Source organism: Amblyomma mixtum, chromosome 10, assembly GCF_055824585.1.
Source record: "Amblyomma mixtum isolate Tamu chromosome 10, ASM5582458v1, whole genome shotgun sequence".
NCBI lineage: Eukaryota > Metazoa > Arthropoda > Arachnida > Ixodida > Ixodidae > Amblyomma > Amblyomma mixtum.
The window spans coordinates 53206124-53225286 of NC_143021.1; the positions used below are offsets into that span (position 1 = coordinate 53206124).

General features: G+C 47.3%; 1 protein-coding gene across 1 annotated transcript in view; it reads right to left on the reverse strand.

Moving 5' to 3' along the window:
• Positions 1 to 5635: 5635 nt before the first annotated feature.
• LOC149325811 (Golgi-associated plant pathogenesis-related protein 1-like) overlaps positions 5636 to 19163 on the reverse strand; it is a 104709-nt gene continuing 91181 nt past the window's right edge. The window contains exons 3-4 of the mRNA XM_089564392.1: positions 18532 to 18667; positions 5636 to 6037 (exon numbers count right to left, since the gene is read on the reverse strand). Of these exons, the coding sequence (XP_089420518.1) occupies positions 5778 to 6037; positions 18532 to 18667 (396 nt within the window). The 3' untranslated portion in view covers positions 5636 to 5777. The remainder of the gene's footprint in view (positions 6038 to 18531; positions 18668 to 19163) is intronic.

Sequence of the window (19163 nt, forward strand, 5' to 3'; positions counted from 1 at the left end):
CTCGTCACAACCACACTGGCCACACGCAGGAGAGTCTGCCATTGAACAGTTCATCAAGGGTGTTTAATGTACGGCATGAGAGTAGTCGTGCCTCCAAAACACCGAGCCTTCTTGCTTCATCAGGGTCATCCCGGTATCGTAAGATGCAAAGAACTCGCGAGGAGCTACGTCTGGTGGCCTGGTATCGACGCGGACCTAGAGTAACACGTGAAGAAATGTGAAGAGTGTCAACAGCAACGGAACGAACCAGCACCGGCTCCGCTTCATCCATGGTCATGGCCGACTTCGCCGTGGCAAAGAGTTCACTTGGACTTTGCTGGACCCATGAAAGACAAAATGTTCCTTGTTGCTGTGGACGCACACTCAAAATGGCCGGAAGTTTATGTCATGCAGAAGACTACGGCGTACCACACAATTCAGTGTCTCCAAGACCTGTTCCCGCGTTTTGGCGTACCCGAGACCATCGTGACCGACAACGGACCACAGTTCGTTTCTGAAGAATTCAAGAGCTTCGTCAAAGGCTTCGGTGGTCGTCATATCGTGAGTGCAGCGTACCATCCAAGCACGAATGGCCTTGCGGAGAGATTTGTACAGACAATGAAATCTGCGTTGCGGAAAGGACGACCCCAAGACTCCTTGCAAGCAACCTTACAGACGTTCCTGATGACGCACCGCAGCATGCCGCATGCGACCACAAGATAAACTCCAGCAAACCTTTTCATAGGTAGACGACTGCGCACGAGACTCGACGCAGTCAAGCCTTTTGTCGGGGGAAGAGTGGCTCAGCAACAGCTCTCTGATATGGTGCGACGCAAGGCACGTGAGCGACTTATCAACATCAACGATGAGGTCCTCGTGAGGAATTACAGAGGTCCTGAGAAACGGGTCCCTGGCACTATCATTCAGCAGTCTGGCCCCGTTTCATTCAAGGTTCGAGTTAAGACGAATCGTGGGGTGCTCATTTGGCGTCGTCATCAAGACCAGCTACTGCTCAGCATCGACAGCTCAAAGCAGAGCATCATGGAAGATTTTATTCCAGATTTCGGGGATCCTGAGAGCGCCAACGAGCCACTTCCAGCTGCGGCCCCTGCGGCAACGAACGACCCTCCAGGGGAGCGACGCTATCCACAGAGGGACCGGCGACCTCCTGATAGATATCAGCCATAGCATTAGTTGCATTGTATAATGTAGCAAAAGGACTTTGCGCTCATTAGGAGGAAGGAAATGTTGTGTGCGCGCGAAACAAAGCACGCGTGTTATCGCGTACTGTCTGCGCATGCTCACTGCCCGGCTATCTCTTATCGGGTAGCCCGTGCTGGCTTTAAAAGACCGCTCGGACGGGCCCACGGCGCTCAGTATGTAACCTGTTGGCTTCCTGCCAAGTAGCAGGAATAAACGTTCCTTCGATGCTACGTCTACGCCGCCCAGTTCTTGAATGCCAGACATGACAATCAGCGCCACCCACGTTCTTAAGCGGCGGACGTAGCACGTCCTGAGTTACCGCTGATGTGACGTACAACGTCATCGAACGGCGACGGTGGAAGCTGCGTGAGAACCCTCTTAATGCTTCCTATGGCGTCAAGGCTGCCAGAACCGAGGCCCTCGCTAAGCAATTAAGAAAACAAGGGAAGGGGAGTGAGGGGCTGGTTATAAATATGAGAGAAGCTAACAGCAACAGAAACCAAGGGGCACAGGGGATTTTTTTAAAATTAATTTATCTATTTTGTGGTGTTGATCAATTTAGAATATTACTGAATATGTTATCGCATAAAGCTAATTGATTAGAAAAGCAGAAGAAAAAACAACCACATGCCGCCGGTGGGATCCGAACCCACGACCTCCGAATTACGCGTCCGGTGCTCTACCTCTGAGCTACGGCGACGGCTGTCAAATCTTCTGTTTTCGGGGGTATTTATGTTTACAAGTAACCTAACCTTGAGAGTGTTCCATCAGCGCCACCCACGTTCATAAGCGGCGGACGTAGAACGTCCTGAGTTACCGCAGGTGTGACGTAGAACGTCATAGAACGGAGAGGGTGGAAGCTGCGTGAGAACCCTCTTATGCTTCCTATGGCGTCAAGGCTGCCAGAACCGAGGCCCTCGCTAAGCAATTAAGCAAACAAGGCAAGGGGAATGAGGGGCTCGTTATGACAGAAGCCAACAGCCACAGAAACCAAGGGGCACAGGGGATTTTTTAAAAATTAATTGATCTATTTTGTGGTGTTGATCAATTTAGAATATTACTGAATATGTTATCGCATAAAGCTAATTGATTAGAAAAGCAGAATAAAAAAAACCACATGCCGCCGCCATATATATATATATATATATATATATATATATATATATATATATATATATATATATATATATATATGACATTTCACGTAAGAATTTACAGAAGTCCCAAGAATAAGCTTTTTCAGTTAGAAGATTGCTTTTTTTCTGATAGCAATGTCAGCGGTGTTCCACATCAGAAAACAGTTAATACATGCTTTATAACGGGGTTGTTAGCTTAAAGTTTTTCACTATTGCTTTTAGGCATCTCAATTCTTATGAGGCGTGCAGACTATTATATCAAAATCTGTTTTCAAATTTTGCCTAAATCACACTAAAATGCAATTTCGAGAAGGTTGCACGCAAAGCAACCTCTGCACTGCGCGTAACTCGCCGAAATAGCCAGTTTTTTGCGCCACAGCGCCGACGGTAATCGTGTTCTCAAAATTCTAAAATTTTAAATAGATATTAATTATGTTGGGCTACACGCAGCTTAAGGATTAAGGCGCCTAACTGTAATAGTTAAAAAGTTAACCATTCTGTAATAGTTAACCAGCCTGCTATTTAGCACGTTTTAGATGTATTCGGATGTAGTACATCGGTGACAATGCTATGCCGAAAACAGCGCTCTTCGGACTCTAAAAGCCTATTTTTCAAAACTGGGTAAAATTTTAGGTGAGAGACTATGTGTATACCTACAGAACGAATTTCAAAGTACATTGCATAGATGTGCGGAATGAGAGCCACGCGAACACGTGTCGAATTCCTTCCGTTACGGTTGCACTTAGGCTTTTTTTTTTAAAACCCTCAATCCTTATAGGCTTGTCGCAGCGCACGAGTGACGAATATCACTGACCTCGTGTGCGGGAAAGCTTATGGAGAGGGTGGTACAGGATCGCCTCTCTCCATGCCTGGAGAGCAAGGGCTTCTTTGCGGTCACCATGTTCGGACCGCCCCCACATTTCTGCATGTTTCGCCCCCACATGTCTGCACATGACGTCCTCCTCCAGCTGCACAGGGACGTATTACGACCCACAACTACGGAACACAATGACAAACCCATCCTCGCCCTCGAACTGAAAGGGGTTTTCGACAATGTTAAACACGGAAGCATCCTGGCCAACTTGAGCTCTACCGATTGTGGGGCTAAGGCCTACGTGTATGTAAGAGATTTCTTGACTAATCCCCACGCCTCTCTTCGCATTGAGGACGAGGAATATGGCCCTTACATGATGGAACACAGGGTACCCCTCAGGGAGCGGTGTTATCACCGCTCCCGTTCAACATAGCTATGATGCGCCTCCCAAGCCAACTGGCCGGGTGGAAGGCATTAAACACGCGTTATATGCAGGTGAGAGTACAATCTGGACACCACCTAGGGGAGCCTTGGGGACATGGAGGACTACCTTCAGCAGGCTGCTTCCATAGTCGATGCGTATGCTATTGACTCTGGGCTCCAATGTGCTCCAGCGAAATCAGAGCTTCTGCATGTCAGAGCGAACGCAAAGGATAGCACAGCAATACACATCTCTCGGTCAGGAGGTCCTATTAGAGAGATGGAGGAGCTGGGCCTTTTCATTCACAACAGACTCAGATCGGACTCCACTGTTGTGAAACTCAAGAGAGTACGCGAATAGGTAGGGCGCATGATCCGCCGCGTTTTCAACAAGCGGGGCAGTCTGCGGGGCAGGGACGCGCTTCGGCTCGTCTATGCCTTCGTGACTAGCCGGATCCTCTACGCCGTGCCATATCTCCGCACTACTAAGCAAGACGAGGTGCCAATAGACGCCATCATCCACAGGGTAACTAAGCGAGTCCTGGATCTCCCGGTGGCTACCTGTAATGCCAAACTCAACACATTGGGGGTGCTAAACTCCTACCAGGACCTGCGGGACGCCCACCTCGTGAACCAATACACGCGGCTCATGCAGACGGCGCCGGGGCGCCGCCTGCTAAACCGCTTACACATCCAACACGACTGCACTCCAGAGGAGGCGGAGCGCATCCCAGAACTGTGGCGCCATATGCTCTGTGTCTCCCCGCTCCCCCGCAGCATGGACACCGACATGCTCGAAAACAGACGACAAGCGCGAGTTCGGGCTCTTGAGAGACAACATGGCTCCCGACCCGATGTATACTATGTAGGCGTATCAGGGCCACCGCCTACGGGATTTTGCAGGGCCGCTGTCGTTCACCAGGAAATGCACGTTGATGGACTCTCCTTTCGAGCCCCGAATTCAATACGAGTCCAGGAAGTAACCGTAGCGCTTACTGCCTCCCACGCCAATTCGAGAATCATCACAGACTCCCGTAAAACATGCGATCATTACTTGGCAGGGGAGACCTCTCGCTTAGCTGCTTTTATTCCGGACTGCCACTGATCCAACACCGAAAAGAATTATTTGGGTTCATGATGAGGAAGTTAGAGCGGAAAAAACAAAGACAAAAGTGGAGACGTGGACAGGACGGGACAAAAAAAAAGAAAACGTCTCCACTTTGTCTTTGCTTTTTGCGCTCTAACTTCCTCATCATGAACTACCAACAGGCCCAAATTACTACTCTGCTGAATCATTTGGGCTCCTGGCCACCAGGGCTTACGAGGTAATCAGGCCGCTGACGCGGCTGCCCGAGCGCTTACTTAATGGGCTCCTCATCCCAGCTCTTCTGGCTCGGCGACTAACCAGCTGCTGCTGCGGTTCAGGGGAATAATAACGCATTATAGCGACAACCGCCTCCTTTTCTGGGCCCCCGCAGAGGGGCTGAGTAAGACGGAGGAGCAAACTTTAAGGCCCTGCAGACAGGTACTCTACTTTGTCCTGCAATCATCAAACATTATGATCCTAGCACGGATGGGCGATGCCCGCAATGTGGGGAGACCTGTGATACCTTCCACATGGGGTGGGCATGTACTCAAAATTCCCACCTCCCACCTTCCCCTACCCCTTTCCGACAGGCATGGGAGACTGGCCTCCTCAACTGCTCCTCGCTTGAGTCCCAAAGGTCTCTGGTGAAACGGGCGAGAGACGGGGCCTTGTCGTGCGGTGTTCCGGACTAGGGACGCCGGCCATGTAGCGGGGCCACTGTGTGGCTCCCAAACTCTATTTCACCAGGAGAAAAAAGTTTTCACCACCATCCTCGAATAGTTCAGTCTAATACAGAGGTCGTGTTGGAGAGTATACAGGCTACATAATGCCATACTACGTTTACAAAAGACCATGTAATAATAATCATGGTTCCTTCGTCTCTGTTAATGCGAAAGTAAAAGCTCAAATTAAGTGAAGAGATGTAATAGAGCAGAAAAGTGTCACTTCACTTCAGTGTACCGCCTGTTCCGCTTCTTCAAAAACAAGGCTTCAGGATAGGTTCTTTAAGCACCGTGACGTTTCATATGCATGTTCTGCATGACTGTTTTATTTGATACGCCTAGAGATTTTAATAAAAGGAAAAGCTCCAATGCACGCTTATTCCAGTTAACTAATGCCAGCGTGCCGGCCCCTGCAACTATCCTTTTATCATCTGCTGTTGTTGCGTGCTCCCCTGGGGCCGTGGAACGTTCTCCCGGAAGGCGCCCTGCATGTTTCCTGCCGGGTCGAAATTCGACACGATGAAAACTTTGCCGTCCGGGGATCGGGCAACACCCGTGCCAATGCGGCGACTGCCCCGCCAGATGCACTGCGTGAAGTGTCCCGCCTTGGGGTTGTAGTTGTTGCCGTACTGGTAGAATTTGATTTCGCTGTACCAGCTCTCCACTGCCTTCTTCCCTGCGGACAGTGGACATAACAGGCCGTATTTATATGGTGCAAAAATCTTGCTCGTGTATAAGGTTGCGTTAAGGGACAGGGCGTTTCACCAAAGAGTGGGCGAAATTTTATAAAAATAGGGTTTTGAGTTAGAAGTGCGCTTTTTGCGGCGCAAAATCGTCGGCGGTGTAGTGCGCCAGAATACAGCAAACAGGCGCTCACTGTCAGGCTAGTTAGGAAATCCTCAATAGCGAACTTTTAACTATTACTGTTAGGCGCTCTATTTACAGAAAGGCTTATAGCGCACTGTAAGCAAAACAGATATAACTTTTAGCGGAAGCTCTACTTCACGTGGAATGCTGCAAAAGCCACTCTACTATCGCCGAAGCGCATTACGCCTCGTGTTAAAATGCAACACACTGTGGCGCTCTGGACATACTGATCAAACCGCGCTGTAAAGCACAGAAAGACGAAAACACAGACGGTCGAAGCGTCTCTCCGTGCATTTTAGCGCTGTTTGATATTTGATCAGTATGAAGCGCCAACTAGCCCCCGGTCTTGCATTGTTAGCGCTCTAGACTGCGCATCCTCGTCGTCCTCAACTTCGATCTGCGGCGCAAACAGGTTAACCGTAGTCTTACATCATGGCCAGACTTGTCAGCGACCCAGAAAAGCTAAACGATGAGCCAATTAATCAGGCTAAATACACTCTTTCGCATGTCTACTCGGTTTAAGTATTCGAAACCCTACCAATTTTTTAGAACATCATTTTCATTGTTTCTACAGCGGAAGCAATTTTGAGGCCTTGCATGTTCAAAGCCGAAACCACGACGCCAAAAACATTGCTAAGCACGCCGCCAAGCACTCGTAACCCACGAAGTTTGGACGCGGCGGATTGCTTTGGCTGCTACCCGCTAAAAGGAGCATGGAGAGCACGCTCGTAGGCGTTGTTAGTGATGTTTCTGGCCGCACGGTATTGTGCTGATAACAAGGGGATTTTCTAAATTGCTGAAGCTGTTATGGATATTACCTACGGCGCAACAAGCACGCGAGAAGACTGCGAGCAGCTTCCGGCCTTCTATTTGGAGAAACCTCCGCTGACGCCGTGATTCGGACCCCTCTCGCTATGAACGTAACCGAAGGAGGAATTGTCACCGCCGTCTGTAATAAAGCAGAAAATCTAAGCCGAAGGGGGTTCTGATAGGAGGAAAAACCCGTCTCCCTCTGTGGCTTTTGAATTTTTTCCGCGCAGCCCTAGTAACCGCCGCGCATCCTTTGCGTGTTTTTTCAACTCCACCAGTTGCGATACCTCTGTCCATATCGCCTGGTTTACGGTGCTGGTCATAGATACTTTGGCGTCGTGTTCCTTCACGTGTTAGCGATGTCGGTGCAGGAACAGCGACGGTGGTGTTTGGTTTTACACGTTACATTCAAAATTGAGAATACTGCAGTGGAACCCACAAGGACACGACAGGAACCGCTACAGGCGTACGCTTTCTCGTGTGCCACCGCTCACATAGGCGCCGTGCACAATGAACCATGATTTAATCGCTGCTGTTTTTTATTTTATTTATTTATTTATGAATACTGTCAACCCTCATTTGAGGGTCATTACAGGGAGGGACGAAACAGTCATCCTGCTTGGTCCGCAGGAGAGTCAGCACATCGTGGGAATTGATTATGCAATTCTATGTCAACTGACTTCTATTGCTGTCGCATATGTTAGAAGGGACAATGAAGACTACTGCGTGAAAGTGGTTTCTTTTCGTGCGTTTACATAAATAGCAAACAATTATTTTTATTTATCTACGATTGCAAGATACATCGTGCATGCATGAATTCAATGCGGTGCACCCGCTGTGCTCGGAATGAATCTTCTGTATTACGTGAACTCCACATGTATGGAATGATCGTGCAGGTGTGAATTTTGCACAAAGTGACTTACTGAATATGACAGCTGCACCGTTTGAGATAAACCTGACACCTCTGGTGCGTCGAAACACAATATCCGTTTTGAACGGAATGCCGTATCTAGACATGTAGCATATTTTGAGAACCAATGTCTGGATTTGACTCATTAAAAACACACAAAATATGTCCTCTGTTCTCCCTAGACCGGCCCAGCGCTGCAGTTACCATTCACAAGCAGAGCGATCAATTTCAACATGCCACAGCAGCAGAGGAAGGGCGTACAAAAACCGAAGTAAAGCGAAGCGTTCGGAGGCCAGCAGAGCAGGCGCACAGCGATACCTCCGCTCCCCCCCCCCTCTGTCCCTCCCTAATGAAACTGAATTTCGACCAGTCCACACGTGACGCAATGCCAAATGAACACCGCCCACGTGTTTAGGTCGTCCGTTTTCGTAAGTTTTTCAGCATCCCACCTGTTAGGAGCGTAACTGAGTTTTCCATCCGCCGCGGTGGCTTAGTGTTTATGGCACTCGGCTGCTGACCCGAAAGACGCGGGTTCGATCCCGGCCGCGGCTGTCGAATTTCTATGGAGGCAAAATCTTAGTGGAGCGTGTGCTGTGCGATGTCAGGGCACGTTAAAGACCCCCAGATGGTCGAAATTTCCGGAGCCCTTCACTACGCCGTCCCTCATGCCTGAGTCGCTTTGGGATGTTAAACCACCATGAACCAAACCGTAACTGAAGAAGGAATTGGCGCCCGCCTCTGTAATACGCAGCAGGCGGTAGGAACGCCTTTCGCAGCCATGCTATAAGCCTCTCAAATTCAGGAGCCTAACAGTAATGAATAAAAAGGTAATTACTGAATTATTAGTTAATCAGCCTACAGTTAATCAGCCTACAGCCTATTTAGCATACTTCAGCACTTTGATGCACTACACCGTTGACAATGCTGCGGCAGAAAATGCTATTTTTCCAACTACAAAGGCCCGTTTGTAAAAAACTGCTGACAGTCTTAGGTGGAACGCGCATGTCACTAAAATCATATTATCCGCTAACAGAAGCCTTGGATTCTTAAAACGACATCTACGTCATGCGCCACAAAACCTAAAATTACTTGCCTACAAATCACTTGTCCGTTCTAAATTAGAATATGGCTCTCCTATTTGGAGCCCTAACCAAAATTATCTAATAAATTTCCTAGAATCAGTACAAAATAGAGCCACAAGATTCATACATTCGTGCTATTCATATAATGTCAGTATATCATCACTAAAAGCAGAGGCAGACTTAACATCATTGGCTTGTAGGCGTCATATTACTAGTATGTGCTTGTATCACAAATTTTATTTCAGCTCACTTCGTCGTCCGACCTACATAAATCCGTCGGCACGCATTTCCCTCCGCATTGGTCATCCGCTTCAGGTAGCCCGGCCATGTACGCGTACAACTACATTTGCATCGTCATTATTTCTACGCTCAGTCAAGGAATGGAACGGCCTTCCACACGACATCGGCGCAATCACCTGCCCATCAACATTTGCGAACTGTTTAGCAGCTACCTTTAACAGCGAATAATATTTGCACCTTACGTTTTTTATTTGTTTCTGATTTTTCAATGTAACCCACCCCTTATGTAATACCCCCTACCCTGGGGGCCCTTAAGGTGAAGTGAAGTGAAAGTGAAGTGAAGAAAGTGAAGTGAAGTGAAGTGAAGTGAAGTGAAAAAACACGTTACATCTATCCATTTGTACCAAGTATGAAATTTCAAGATTAGATAAACCACCACACAAAAATTAGACCCGGAAGATATGTATGGCAGGAATGGGCTGATAAATCGAGGTGCACTTACAATAGAGACAAGTGTTAGGCGTAGGTGTGATATTACTTTGGCCGGTGGGAGCGATTATCGGACATTGTGCTAGTTAGTAACGTTACTATTTAGTACTCATAAATTTACGAATTTAAAAACGGAACAATCTACTAGTTAGTAATTAATGATCGCCAGTGGTTAGTACTCCTTTTCAGTAGTCCTACTTCATGGCTGTTTTAGTTTGGAGGAGTACTATTTATAGTACTAGAAAATAATAATGTCCCTGTAGAAATTTCTACTAGTCAGTGGTTAGTGCTGTTTGGGAAGAGTACTATTCTTTAGAGTAAGTATCACATATCAAAGCGGTCATCATCATCAGCCAGACTACACCCACTGCAGTTCAAGGGCCTCTCCATGTCTCTCCAATTAATCTTGTCTTTTGCCAGCTGGGGCCACCGTATCAAAGTAATAATTGGTACTAGTTATTTGTTAGAGCTTTATAGTAGCTAGTACTAGTTATGTGCAGTGCTTGTTAGGATTTATTCTAGTCAATGGAGGTAAATATGTGTAGAGTGACATTGCAACTTCGGGTGTTGGGTGGGTTCATCAAATTGGTTGTGAAGAAAATGCATACAGAACCAAAGGAGCGATTCTGCCAATGCATATTCATCAAATAAGGTACATTGTTTGGCCACAATATTTTCTTTTGTTTCCGTTAAACAATAGTGCATTTTTCTCATATCATCGGGAATCTTAAAAACTGATAAACCGGTCCTCGAAAGTTATGCTCGCCCTTACACAGTGACAGCCATTAAGAGTCCGTTCCTTCCGATCGCATTGGAGTTATAGTATAATAGTATATGGAATGCGTAATCATTGAATACGTTGCCTTGTGAACCACTGAGAGGCTGGTTGCAATGTGTTCTCGCAGGGTGGCTGCTATTGAAAGAAGAGGGTATGGCAAATATCAAGAATGCGCAATCAGAGGGTGCTTGCCAAGGAAACCGTCCGAAGAGTGGTTAGGGAGAAAGGAACAGCCAGAGTATGGGTAGAGCTGCGGAGTGCTCGTCTGCATTGCTCGTCTCCTGCATTGTCTCCTGCCTTGCTGCCTTGCCATCGTCTCCTGCATTGCTCACTCCTGCATTGCAGGAGTGCTCGTCTGCATTATGACTGCATTGAGCACCTGTACTCCATAAAAACCCACCCCTTATGTAACATCCCGCAAGGGGTCTTTAAGGAAAATAAAGTGATGTGAAGTGATGTGATGTCTATAGGGAACCGCAGCTCAAGTTTGCCGTGTCGACTGCAGCGCCTTAACACACAGCATAGCGAGAGGAGCAAGCAGTTCTGGGGGCGCTCTTGGTGCTATTCCACGCCACCATCCTGAGCTTATTGGCGTGAGCTTCTGCGCGCTGTCGAAGCCACACGTGGTGCGTGTCAGTTATCGGGGTTATGTCTACAGAAGCGAGGCAGATAGTGCTATCAACCAAACGCGGGCTTCTAATCGTTCAGAATGTGCCCTCGCGTTTGTAGCGGCCCAAGCGACTGACGGCAGCAGTTTTTAGTCGAACAGTAGAATAACTGCAGTGCCACCTGGGCAGCGCACGTTCCCTATGGCTGCTGTTGCGAAACGTGCCGGGAAAGCACAGACCGTTGGGCTGCAGAGCTGCGCTCATCAAAAAACGAGCATGTTTTGAAAAGTGAAACCAGCACTCTATAACTATACACGTGATTGTTGGTCTCTAATTCGTTAACGCATCATCGTCATACTGACTACGCCCTGACTACGGCCACTGCAGGGTGAAGGCCTCTCCAATTAACCCACCACCTGCGCCAACCGTATCCCCACAAACTTCTTAATCTCATCCGACCACCTTTCTGCCGCTCAACGCTCCGCTTACCTGCTCTTGCAATCCACTCGATCGCCCTTAAGGAAATGCGGTTATCTTGTTTTCGCATTACATGCCCTGTCTAAGACCATTCCTTCCGATTCATTTCGAATAGGAGTTCGTTAACCCGCTTATGTGTGCTTGACCACTCTGTCAGCTCCTGGTCTCTAAACGTTGCACACATAATTTTGTCCCGGAGCCCTCCGCTACGGCGTCTCTCATAGCCTTAGTCGCTTTGGGACGTTAAACCCCATAAACCAACCAACCATAATTTTGCCCCCCCCCCCCCCCCCAAAGAACTTCACGGCCGCATTCGCCAATGGTTTTCCTGATATGGGTGAACAATCCGCGTAATTGCTTTATATCAATAAAGTTTATTCTTTTTGTTTCTCATTGTATTGGCTAAAATATATATTTGTTTAGAACTCTTCTGCTCCTTCAACTATCTTATCCAGATTCGTAGTCATATTGCCCTGTTTGTCCCTTAACGCATGCATCTCATTTTTAAGGCGGAAGCCTTTAATGCCTCATCGTTGTAAGCAGGAGTTGTCCACAGAAATGTCACACTTTTCAATTGAACGAAATTATCGTGACGTCACAGTGCCCGAATTTCAAACGGGGTCAATTGTACTTTGGCTAGTAACCATGCAACCAATTAAAGGGATCGTGTAGTGATGCTACAAGTAAGTGGGACTGAGTTCATTTAATTGCTTAATTAACTAATTCACCTAATTAGCCTTTCTAGTCAGACCAGATAAATAAAACCGAGCAGGAAATTCGTCGAGTTGGGGAATCGAACCACGGTCTCCGGAGGGCGAGGCGAGCACGCTAACCACTCTGCCATGCCAACTCGATGGCTTGGAATGAACAGAGGCCCGTCTGGTGAATACGGTGTCTTCGTTCACTACCATCTTCCTCCCTTCCCATTACGGCGAGGTTAAGGTGTCCAGCGAGATATGCGAGACAGCTACATTTACTTTCCTCAAAAAACAATTTACATACGAGCAAGGCGTATAGCCGAACGAGTGGTGGCGTTCTGTGGACTCCCTGGCAGCGTTGCAAGAGGCTGTCGCGTTCCACTCTTAGATGCGAAGTTTAACATCTTAACCACACATCAGTGACACAAGCAGCAACATCGCGGTTAAGGCTTTCGCCTCACGGCACTTTAGATCAACAATGTGCCCCCCTGAATTTTTACCTATACTTAGGTTCGTCTACACCGTTTTTAGGCTACCTCTGTTCATTTGAGCTTACTGGATTCTGTCCACATTCATCATCATCATAATCAGCCTAACTACACCCACTGCAGGGCAAAGGCCTCTCCCATGTCTCTCCAATTAACCCTGTCCTTTGTCAGTTGCCGCCACTGTATCCCCGCAAACTTCTTAATCTCATCCGCCCACCTAACTTTCTGCCGTCCACTGCTACGTTTGCTTTCTCTTGGAATCCACTCCGTTACCCTTAAGGACCAGCGGTTATCTTGCCTTCGCATTACATGCCCTGCTCAAGCCCATTTCTTCCTCTTGATTTCAACTAAGATGTCATTAACCCGCGTTTGTTCCCTCACCCACTCCGCCCTCTTCCGATCTCTTAACGTTACACCTATCATTTTCTTTTCCATAGCTCGCTGCGTTCTTAACTTAAGCTGAACCCTCTTTGTTAGCCTCCAGGTTTCTGCCCCATAGGTGAGTACCGGATGGATACAGCTGTTGTATACTTACAGCTGTCCACATTAAACTTCCGTAAGTCGCCCACATCTAATAACTTTGATAGCTTACCTATTTTATTCTCTCTGCATGGTTAGGCGCTTTCAAGCTTTGGCGTTTGTTAACCAGATCTTTCGACACCTCACATAGCTTGCCGGTATTCTGTGGAACCTTCCTACCGCCTACATCTACCGCACACTCCTTAATTACAGCTGTGTGATTATATTTTATTGTTTGAACATTAAGATCGTCTTCCTCAGGTAAATATATCTGTTCTGCAGGGACTTTCTGAGCTCCTCTAATTTCCTTCTTACCCCTAACCCGTCAATGGCCTTCCGCTTCACTAGTTTCTTCTGTGCCCACTTCAAGTGTAAGCCAATTTCAGACGTTACCATTCTGCGGTCGCTACGACACACCTTTTCGAGGACCTCCACATCCTACACGGTGCCAGGGCGATTGCCATGTATCGTCTCTTTCATTGTTTTGTCTCACGATTACGGCTCCTTCATGTGCATATCCTTTTAGCTCGTTTGAGGAAGAAATTATTCGTGATCCGTAAATTATTTATCTCTTCGAACTGTGCTTATAATTCCCCCTGCTACTCCTAGAGCCTGTGCCATAGTGTCCTACCACCTGATCTCCGACCTGCTTATTGTCGACCTTCGGATTGATGTCGCCCATCAGTACAGTGTACTGATGGGCATTAACTCAATATGACGTAACTAAATGTACCGAAACATAGTTTAACACGTCACGTCGATTATATCTCTGCTAAAGCATGCAGAAACTTGGGATTTCTTCGCCGAAATGCAAGCACTTTTCCACTGTCATGTCGTGACATTTTATTCAAGACTTATGTGAGGTCGGTTCTGGACTACGCGTGCACTGTCTGGGACCCGCCTACTGCTAGAGATAAAGATAAGTTGGAGAGGGTGCAGAACATTGCCTCTCGTTTCGTGTCTGGCACTCGCGGGGCACGTTACAGTGCATCGCGTACGAAGGATGCACTCAACTGGGAATTGCTTGACACGTGCCGAAAGAAGTTGCGTCTGAAGCTATTTCATGCTGTTTATTATTCAACTGTTCGGGTTGAAGGCGAAAGGTATGTGCAGGAGCCTTTTTATAGATCCAACCGTGTTGACCATGTTTTTAAAGTCCGCGAATTCGCGGCAAAAACTGAATTGTTTAAAATGTCTTTTTTTCCGAAAACCATTAGAGAATGGAACAGACTACCGAGCGATGTTGTGAGTGTGACATCAAATGATGCGTTCTTTCGTTCTTTAATGATGTGATGCGATTGTGATGTGTTCTTTTGAAGTGAGATGTACATGGCGAACGCTTTATGCTTGTAACTCTGCCTGCGAGCGGAGGTGTCATGTGTGCTTCTTTTTTGTACATTGCCCCCCCCCCCCCCCCACTGTAATGCCACGGCGCTGTGGGTTCATTACTAAACAAATAAATAAATAAAATAAATATTATGATATATGTATAGTCATATCTTATCATTAATATAATAGATTCTAAGATGAAATTACCTAAATGTTTGTCTCTGCCTCTTGTGTCGAAAAGTTTTAACCATACTTCGAGATATAGAAAATAGTAACACTAATTTGGCGCGCCTCACCTGGGTTCCATGTCTCTCTTCTTTAATAACCAACCGTGCCACCCGCTTCCGGTTCCCTCTGGCGTCCCGTAGGTCTCCGTCCTCGGTCCTTTGTTATTCCTCATTTGCAACAACGGCTTACCCCAGCATGTATCGGCTCATATCCGCTTGTTTGATGATGACTGGGGTATATATCGGTCAATCACTAACCCTTCTGACCAAGTGTCCGCTCAGGCAGACCTAAATGATGTGCGAAACTGGCTTCTTCCATGGGAAATATTTTGTTCTCGAAGAAACAATTCCGGTCTCCTAAGTTTGCCCCATCCAGTCATACAAATGCTTAGGCATCGTCATCTATAGTGAACTATAGCGCGTTTGCCTGTGGCTAACTTGATATCCTCGGCTAATAAAACACGGCTTCTTAGAACGTCACCTGCAGGAGGTGATGTCGAAGCGCAAGAGCAGGCGGGCATCACTGCTCAATGCATAGGACAGACTAGCCGCTGCTTCTATTTTATATTCGAAAATCTCTTGGCCTTGCTGTTAATGTCTAATCTGTGACCGCTGCCATTGACGCGGCAACAATTCGAAGAGACGATGCCGCGAGCCGCCACCCATTCATGACCGAGGAGAACATTACGGCTTTTAGAGCGCAGCTCTTTGGCGTCCGTTCCTGGGTTTCGCGTCGTCGTCGGCGTTGTCGTCGGCCTCGTAACCAGCTCCGCCCCCCTTTCATCCCCCAGCGCTAGCAGCGACTGACTGATACCGCTGGATGCCGCTGACGCCGCTAGAGAGTCAAGATAACGTGACTGCATAGAACACCGTCGCCGCCATGCAGAAAGAGGAGGAAAGGGTCCCCCCCCCCCCCCCCCTGTTCTTGTGTGGCGGATAGGGTGCTCTTCAGTTGCCGACGCGCCGGTTATTTCACGTAGGCCCCGGCACGTCGACGAATACGTGACCACCTTCCCACGGCTAGACCTGGTTCTTAGCGCTGCGGAAGCGAGGGTATCATATTGTTTGTGTCGGCATCGGCGGCGTTGTCCCTGAAACCAACTCCGCAGCTGGGGTTGACTCACTATCGAAAAGGTGAAACAGCTTATTTCCTGCGCTCAAATTTCGCATTAGGAAGTAACGTAATCGTCGGTAATTTTTTTTTTGCTGCAGTCTGCAACAGTGCCGATATGAACGGCAAGTAGCACAGTAGCTGTAGTTCCACGCCTCTTAACCTTATCGCTCATTTCATTATCAGGATGACATCCTTAACATGGACGCTGTATGTGCTTGAGCTCGGAATTTTGTTCCTCAGATGGCGCTCAGATGAGTTGAAATAGATGTAAACGCAGCGTTCCAAAAAGCAGCCATGTGCATGACATCGACGGTGCACGAAGTGAAAACATAGCCCTGAAGTGTTTCACAGCTATCAAATGAAACTCTTGGAATTACAGTGTGTAAAAGCACGGCCGCAAAATAGTACGCTTAGCGCTACCGCTCCCAAGCTGTGAGGAAAAAAGACACGAGTGTAGGCTATTTTTTTTCCAGCTTTTGAATGCTCCAGTGGCCTTATGCGAATCGGTAAATGATAACTATTCATTACGCCATAATCAAGGTTAAAGAAATTTCTTCACTAGCAACTGTGGACGCACGTAACTGACGTAGCCTCCTCATGACCTCAAATCGTTCTGGAAGCACTTTTGTCGAAGAAAAAGAGAAATGCCTCAGAAGGATTCGCAGGTGCGTAAGAGCGCGTTTTTAAAGCACTGAGTTACGCCGGTCTCTTCTGTGCCGACTCCACGGCGATGCCACCCACTCGCGGATGAACACCTAGCGCCAGCTTCAGGCCTTGTATTAAACTTACGTGGCAACTTTTTGAGTACAAGAAAGATATTGAAGTACGCTGGTAATTTTTTCAGGAACTGAAAACACCGGACAAAACGTTACTCCGGAGGCGAATGGTTCTTTTGGGAGATTTTATCTCCTGACACATTTTGTTACAAGGCAGAAAGTAAAATGATGGTGGGTGCAGAGATAAATACCTATGATCATTGTTGTGGCCGGCTTAGCACTATAAATCTATTCGAGTTTTATTTCTGGCAATCTGCGTCGTGGGTGGAGGCGCCACAACGCCCTAAAAGCGGCGGGTGATTAGAACGCCGAATCACGGCCTTGTGAATGCAATTAGGAAGGCCTGGCGTACCGCAAAGGACTCTCGTGCACGCAAGACTTGATACCGAGTAATTTGTTGCCGCCAAGAAAACCCAACTAACTTCCCTGGCGTCTTGACGTTCAAGTTGACGCACGTACGTTTAAACTCAAATCACACCCAGCAAGGATATACTTTTGACCCACACAGCAGGTGTTTTTGTCTAGCCTAATCATTTCATCTTCGACGGTCAAATTTCAATGAAGGCGAACCGTGTACTGTGTAATGTCAGTGCACATTAAATAACCCCAGGTGGTAGAAATACCCGGAGCCCTTCACTACGGCGTCCCTCATAGCCTGAGTCGCCTTGGGACGTTAAAAGCCCGTAATCTAGAAACCACTTCAGCATGTAAAACTCTAGTTTGGGCGAGTTGGTTCATGATGAAATAAAAACTGGTATGGCGCAAGAAACGGGGACACAGAAGGCACAGTCCTGTGTTTTGTGTGCCTTCTGTGTCGCCGTTTCTTGCGCCATACGAGTTTTTATTTCACTTCAGCATAATCAACCAAATAGCTCAAGTACATATTCGCGGCGCTTCGAAGTACCAGCGGAAAAAAAATCGGCGGCTAAGGTTGTGGTTGAGCACGAATAAGTCGGCAATAAACTGACGACTGCTTTCAGTTTGGCCACCGCTTCTTTAACGTTTGCGGTCGGCTTCACACGCGGGCGAGCGATGTTGCCGCCTATGCCTTCGCTCCCTGTCAGGGAAGGGAACTCCGCATATTTCGAGTTACGACACTTAAGTGCATCTCGTGGCTGAAGAACTCGCGTTAGAAACTCACCACCCACTTCCCATGTAACATTCCTGATTTATTTTTAACGCAACACTTGATTCTCCAGATTGAGCTTATTACAGTTATTACGATTGCACTAGTTTCGATTGGGCTCCTCCAGCTGGGCACAGTTTTGTAGAATTTTTGGACGAGAAGGCAAGATAACCGCTGGTCCTTAAGGGTAAAGGAGTGGATTCCAAAAAAAACGCAAGCATAGCAGGGGGCGGCAGAAAGTTAGGTGGGCGGAGGAGATTAAGAAGTGTGCGGTGATACGGTGGCCGCAACTGGCGAAGGACAGGGTTAATTTTGGAGACATGGGAGAGGCCGTAGACAGACTGATGATGATGATGGTGATGATGACGGATGATGACAACAGGTGCCCAAGCAACTGCTGTGTGGCTGTGGTGATGTCCGAGCTGCCTGAGGCATTGAGAAGAGAAGCTGCTTTTCTTGCCCTATCAAATACAGATAAGTCAATTTGGCGAACCTGATGTAAAGAATTATTTGACGTAACAGCATCTTTCAACACGCTGCTCTCATGCAGGCTTTGTATATCTCTATTGGTACCGCTAACAGCCGGATAGAGAAAATTATAAAAATAAAGGGTAGGTGAAATATGCACTTACCCTGACCGGCCAACTTCGCATTAGGGTCGCTGCTGTAAGACATGAAGATGTTTTCTCCATATTTGCGCTGGCTTCTGTGCTGGAATCGTCCAGTGTTGGCTAAATATTTGGCCCACGCTTGCGCATATCGATTCATCTGCGAGAAATGCAAGAGCGAACCGAAAAAGGATGCAAATGAGCTCAGTCATGAAAACTCATCTCTCCGCTTGAGTTATCGTCTGTGCCTGCAAACCAATTCAACAACCCCAAATAATCAGCCAATTCAATGTCCTTCGTAAGTCTAAAATTTGTTAGAAAGATTTTTATCATGTACATGATGTTTCTGCTAAAAGTGTTAGGAAATTGTTAAAATATATTTTTTAGAACAGACTTTTTCGATATATTACTGTCACTCGTCTTAGACATGAGGAAACAGCCCAGACGCATTATCTAGTGACTTAGGCGAGTGACAGCGAAATGTTGATTATCTAACCATTTTTTACGCGTCTAATTTTTGGAGAGGGCTGTAGCTCGCTGTAAGTAATATTCGCACTGACCTCCAGGTTATCGAAAACGAGATTCTTATGGGCGCTCCAGCGCATGCAAATCGCGGCTAGGCCCGCGCCAAATGGAAACCGTGGAGTTCAGGCGAG